This window comes from Citrus clementina, unplaced genomic scaffold (assembly GCF_000493195.1).
Source record: "Citrus clementina cultivar Clemenules unplaced genomic scaffold, Citrus_clementina_v1.0 scaffold_3, whole genome shotgun sequence".
Lineage (NCBI taxonomy): Eukaryota > Viridiplantae > Streptophyta > Magnoliopsida > Sapindales > Rutaceae > Citrus > Citrus x clementina.
This window is the reverse complement of record NW_006262339.1, coordinates 27,981,800-27,988,470: the sequence shown is the minus strand read 5'-3', so window position 1 is coordinate 27,988,470 and position 6,671 is coordinate 27,981,800. Positions and strand designations below refer to the sequence as shown.

At 31.4% G+C, this 6,671-nt stretch overlaps 1 protein-coding gene across 1 annotated transcript; it reads left to right on the top strand.

Annotated features, from left to right (window-relative positions):
- Window positions 1–1,613, top strand: LOC18048679. Its single transcript, XM_006442097.2, has 2 exons — window positions 1–139; window positions 1,256–1,613. Exon 2 carries the CDS (start codon window positions 1,300–1,302, stop codon window positions 1,480–1,482), a length of 183 nt encoding a protein of 60 aa, XP_006442160.1. The 5' UTR covers window positions 1–139; window positions 1,256–1,299; the 3' UTR covers window positions 1,483–1,613.
- The last annotated feature ends 5,058 nt before the right edge of the window (window positions 1,614–6,671 follow it).

The window sequence follows — 6,671 nt, the reverse complement described above, 5'->3', positions numbered from 1 at the left end:
ACCAAACGCTTGAAACCCCAAGCAACCTGGCAAATTTGCGAACATTATTGATAGCTTCTCTTTCTTCAGAGGTGCTTGGGGTTTTAAGGGTTTTGACTTTCGAGGAATCACTCTGTTCAATTTCACATCTTAGTTGAAGGTTTGTTTCTATTATCTTTTCTTTAATATATACACCCTTCGATTGGGTTTTTATTTGATTTTTGTGCTATGCTCTGTTGTTCAGCTTTGAGTTGATTAATTTTTCAATACCCGAATATTTGCTTTTACTTGTGTTCTTCATTTTCTTATGGGTGTTTTCCAATACCCTGTTGGATTTGTTTCATTTTGATGGAGATATCAAGTGGGCTGCCTTTTAGTGTTTTAGTTCATCTGTTTTCTTGAATTATTTCTCTTCTTATCAGTGTAATCGGTACCCTTGTCAGGTAATCCTAGATTTAATTACATACTGATTGTCTATTTGATTCTGTTATTCTTTTAGTATGGTGAAAGTATAATGGTGGAGATAGGCATGATGAAAGAACAATATTGAAGAATAATTTATGTCAAATATGAGATTTTTGTGCCACTTGTTTCTGAAATCAGTTTCCGTGAATACCCCTGTTATTCCATCCAAAGATTTCAATTTTGACATTTGGTCCTTTATTAGCATTCTTACACTGCTGTTGATCTTGGCCAAATATTCTTTTGTTATCAACTTCGTGCGGTGTATTCCTAATTTTTGTAAGAGTGATGCTTTTGCTGTTTTTCTTAGCCAGATCTAATGCCCCGTTATACTCTGTCAGGGCATATATGACTCTTATTCATATTGTGATTTGTTCCTTGCCCCTGAGACTTGCATGTATTAGTTTTTTTTTAATCTCTTATTAGTATTAGTGATTAAACTGTTATCACGTCATCCCTTTATCCTTTGGCATGGTATGCGTTATTTGAAGGAATAGTTTTTTTCCTTCCCAATTCTTACTTTAGAATTTATAGTCTGCGCATAGAGTTATTGTAACCGTAACTCTAATACCAATTCTGATGCATATTTGTTCATTGGAGTTCTGAGCTCATATAATATTATGTTCTTAGAGATTGGCACCCTGCATGTTTGTCTATGGGCAGTTCTTCACTCGGAACTTTTCTAAACGGAATTATATGCAGAGCAAAAGTTTTAGGTGGCAAAATGTATCTGACTTGCTCCCTGGTATCTTTTGCTATTTATATCTTTTAGAAGTTAGACTAACTCGATGACCGTCTTATATTCATTGTGCAGCTTTGAACGTATAACTACACAGGCAGAGGTTTATTGCTTGCGAGATGGCTGGGCTTGCAGGATTTAATACCCTTGCTCCAAGGACCAAGAATCTGGTTGTTGCTGGGGGCTTGACAGCATTTGTCTTTGGAGTTTATTACTACACTATGAGAGCCGTTGGAGGCACGGATGAACTGCAGGCAGCTATAGATAAGTTTGAAGAGCAGAAAAACAAGCAAGATTCTTGAAGCAAGCAAGCTATTGGATGCTTTTTCTTATGTTTATGAGCGTGAAATTATAATAAAAGAAGTTGAAGGTTTAAGTTTATGTAAGTTATTGCCGTGTTCTTCAATCTAATTTGGCCTGGCTCTTCTAAGTATCTCGGTATGCATTTGTTGTGCATCTTCATCAGTATGAGAACCGAAAAAATAACTACATAATTTCCTCACCAAATTTGTTATGTTAGTGAAATTGTTGCCACTTTATCGGCTGATTCATAGGATTCTTTGAAGTTAGAACCCATTAATTTGATACCCAAAAAATCTGAAAAATAAATCTTTTCTAAGGATCATTTGGATACAATTAATTACCATTTTAGTCTTAGCAAGTAAGATTGCATGTTTGCCCGGGCTTATTTAATTGTCAACGGGACTTTTTAATCCTACAAGTTCTTTCACAATTTTTAACATTACGTGGATGTGTTTTGAGTTGAGTTTTTAAGGATTAAATAAATTATTTTATTTTTAGTAGTAAAAGTTTAAATTTTGGGTTTTGGAGAGCAGAGGTTTGAAAATTTTCAAAAATGTTAATTTTTTATAATATCTTTAACTTATTTCACAATCTTATTTAGTTCTTTTAATAACATAATTTTAAAAAACTTACCTGATCAAATAATTTTATAAATTCTTATAAAAATTTTTATTAACAATCAAACAACAAGTATATATTTTTTAATAAAACTCCTACTTTAAAAACACTATTTGAATAAACTTTATTTGGAAAATTATGCCAAACAGAATCTTGATTTAAAAACTGTCCTAAAATTACACAATCATGTTTGATGAATATAATTGCTACTTAAAAAAAAAACTTAATTTGTCAACCTTGAAAGGTTTAGTACCAAAGAGAAAGACCAAGGAAACTAATCCATGGGAAAAGGAAATGGTGGATTAAGTTCAGAGTGACTCTCATAAGTAAAATATTTAGGACATGTTTGGTACACCAGATGGGATTAGATAGGATGAGATTATTGTGAGTATGCTAGGGTATTTCAAAATAACATATCTCACACAGTTGAATTTAAACCAAATTACAGGAGTTCAAATTTAAACTTTAGGGAGGAAGTTATGGTAGACTGGTAGTTATGAAACTAACGTAAAAAGGAATTAAAAGTACTTAAAAGAGAATTAAATTAAATGGTGGCCATTTGAAGAGTTATTTGGAATAGACACCATTAATCTATAAATATAAGTCCACAGATTTTTCTCTAGTTCTTCCTTATCCCAAATATTACCACACAAATTATCATATTTTATATTTAATTATCTGCTATTGCAAATTTTTGTATTGAATGTGCACTCCTACAACAACTATAGTCATTATATATAGGGGATTATTTGTAATTAACCTATTTGCACCAAAATATTAATTTGAGGGGCAGAAATAGTCTTAAGAATAGTGCGTAGCATGCCTTGACTTTTACTTATTTTATTCATAGCCATATTCTATATTCTACAACATATTATTTATTATCTTAATTTTACAACAATCTTAAGACTATTCCTTATGGATACTATAACTGATGCCACACTGAAGGCTGCCGCTAAAGCCTTACTTAACAAATCAAAAATTGAACCTTTTGGTGGGAATTTTTTCAAGCGATGGCATGATTGAATCTATAACACGTTGGATGTAATGAATCTTGCTGAATTTCTCACGAAGCTTCTACCAGATTCTGATTCTGAAAATTATGAGGTATTACTTCAAAATTAGATTAAAGAAAATAAGGTTTGGTAAAGTACCATTCTTAACACTCTTTCAAATGGATTATATGATGTTTATTCACAACACAAGTTTGCATATGAAATTTGGGCTCAATTGAAGAAAAAATATATCATAGAAGATGGTGGAGCTCAGAAGTATGTAACTGCTAATTTTTTAGGTTTTAAGATGACGGAAGATAAGGAAGTGACTTCTCAAATTCATGGCTTCCACATGCTTATTAATGATTTGAAAAATGAAAATATTAATCTTCTCCCGAATCTTTTGTGGTTGGTTGCTTAATTGAAAAATTGCCTAACTCATGGAAATATTATAAGAAAAATAATTAAGCACCAAAGAAAGGGGTAAAAGCTCGTTTAGTCCCTATATTTTGAAGTTAGTGCCCGTTTAGTCCATATATTTTTAAAAATACCTCAAACCATCCCTACCATTAAATTATTGACACTTTTGCCATTATCTTTTGTTCCTTTTAACTTATTTTTATAATATTGCCCTATTATAATAATTTTTTAGACATTATTAAAAAGAAAAAAATAACCCTATTATAATAATTTTTTTAGACATTATTAAAAAGAAAAAAATAAATTACCAGTTTAACACCAAAAAATAAAATAAAATATATTAATTTTTGTGGAACACACTCTTGAGTTAAAATATTAATTTTTCTAAAAAAATTGATAATGTAATTTTTTACGATATTAATTTTTTAGACATACGTGAGCTTTCACAAAAATTAATATATACCTTTTTTGTTTTTATTTTATTTTTGAGTTTAATTTGATAATTTAATTTTTTATTAATATCCACAAAAGAAACATTATTGTAAAAATGTAATATTGTAAAAGCAAGTTAAAAAAAAAAAATGGCATAAGTGTCAATATTTAGTAGCAGGGACGTTTTGAGGTGTTTTTAAAAATACAGGGACTAAATGAACACTAACCTCATAATATAGGGACTAAACAAGCTTTTACCCCCAAAGAAAGCATAAGAATTTGGGGCATGCTATTGTTCATGTCCGAAATGAAGAAAAACGTACCCAAATGGATTAATTGGAGAAAGACAAGGAAATTACTTCTAAGGCTAATTTGATCAAGAATAAGGCTCATCCAAGCAAGAGCTAAAAGCCTAACAGAAAGTTTTTCAAAATTAAAAAGACCACATTCAAGAAAAAAGGCAATTGTTATGTTTGTGGCATATCAGGACATTTTGCTAATGCAGGTACAGAAACGGAGATCACAAGCCTCCTAAGGCCAATTTGGTCAATGGAGAAGAAATTATTACTGCCGTGGTGGTCTCTCTACCAAACACGGTTGCCGCTGAGAGAAAGGAAGAGTGGGTGATAGATTCTGGCGCTACCAAACATATTTGGAGTGACAGAAATTTTTCTATGAGTATGTTCAAGTGAGTGATGGAGAAGAACAAATGTATCATGGTGACTTATACTCTATTCCAATAATGGGAAAAGGGAAAATCCTTCTCAAATTAACTTTTGGAAAAATCCTCACTGAACAATGTCCTTCATTTTCCTAATATTAGATATAATTTAATTTCTGTATTTGTATTTGAGAAGGCTGGTGTAAAAGTCTCCTTTAAAGGAGATAAAATTGTAGTGACTAAAAATGGGGTCTTTGTCGGGAAAGGACATTGCTCTAGTGATTTGTTCATAATTAATGTACTTGACACAATTATTAATAATAAAGTCTCTACTTCTACTTGTATAGTTAACTCTGACGATCTATGGCACGGTACTAGGACACATCAATTTTTCTTAAAGAAAATGAAAGATATTGGCTTACTATCTAATATTAATGTATCAAACATTGAAAAATGTGATATACATGTGGAGTCTAAGTACACAAAAAAGGACATGTAAACCAACTCTTAAGAGATTAACTAAATTACTCTGTTTAAACAAACCATGACTAGAGGAGGTAAAAGATTTTATGTAACGTTTATTGATGATTTCTCAAGATATACTGAGATATATCTACAGAGAAATAACGATAAGATGGGTGAAAAGTTCTTAGATTATGAAAATAAAGTTGAAAATCAACTTAGAATGAAAAAAAAAAAAAAAATTTAAGAACTGATGAGGGAGGGGAGTATAAATCTAGTATGTTTAATGCCTTTTGTGAGGATCATGGTATTATTTATGAAGTAACACCTCCTTATTCACCTAAATCAAATGGGCTTACTAAGAGGAAAAATAGAATTCTAAAAGAAATGATGAATGCAATGCTTATAAGTTTTGGGGCTCCAATGAATTTGTGTGGGGGGAGTTATTCTTACAGCTTGTCGCCTACAAAATAAAATTCCATGCAAGAAAAATGACAAGACCCCATATAAGTTATGGGACATGCCTCAATTAAGGTTTTTAGGGTTTTAGGCCTCTACCTCTAGGATGACTATAACATCCATTAACATGAGAACCTTTCCTAGAGTTACCTCTTAAGTGTGAGTAATTAGCATTTTTCATGCTGTAGTTAGCATGTAACATAGCCTGAAAGTTATGATTTTATTCCAATCTAGCTTTATGTGTCAACAACCGGCATATGCATCATCATAGTCCATTTTATTTGTTGTGATAATTGAGGCTAGATTCAAATAAGCATATCTTTGTCCATTTAGAATCTTCATCAACAAATCTTTCTCAGTTATTTTATCACCATCGCAAATGAGTTTATTAAAAAGCATTTTCATTTTTGTGCAATACTCCTCAATAAACAATGACTCTTTTCTTAATGTATCTATTTTGTATTGAAATTGCATTATTTTGGCTTTAGATTGAACTCCAAATTGCTTTTCAATAGATCTCGCACATCAAAGGAAGTATCATAGTTAAGAAAACAACTTAAAATACCTTCACTGATGGTGGATAACAACTAACCAAGGCTAGTTTGTTCTTGTGCTCGCCAATTGACTTAAGCTAGATTCTCAACTCTCTTAATAGATCCATCATCTCTTGAGTTAGAAAGATATCGATCTGAAATAATTTAAGCTTATGAGATGAATTCTTCAAGTCGATTCCCTCTAATCGAAGTTAAAACTTGTTTGTGCCAGAGTAGAAAGTTAGACCAATTAAGTTTAATCGTTGCTGCAAAGTTGAATAAAGTTTGTGAAGACTGATTTGAATTATTGATTTGCTTATTTTTTAAAGTGTAATACTTGAGCTAACTATAGATGGCTCTAATACCATGAAAGACGTTGAAAACAAATGTGATTTGCTTGAGAGAAAATTTCTGGAGAAAGTAATTTTGTTGTTTCTAGAATTTTCTTATTCGTTACTTAACTGAATCAATACAGCAACGTTCATATACAGTCTTGTAATTGTAATAAGCACCAAGCCAACGCTGACATGTCTCAAAATATGTTTGGAAGTAGTGAAGATCATGATTACATTGGCAGAGAGCTTGCTTCGATGGGACTTTCTGTGGAT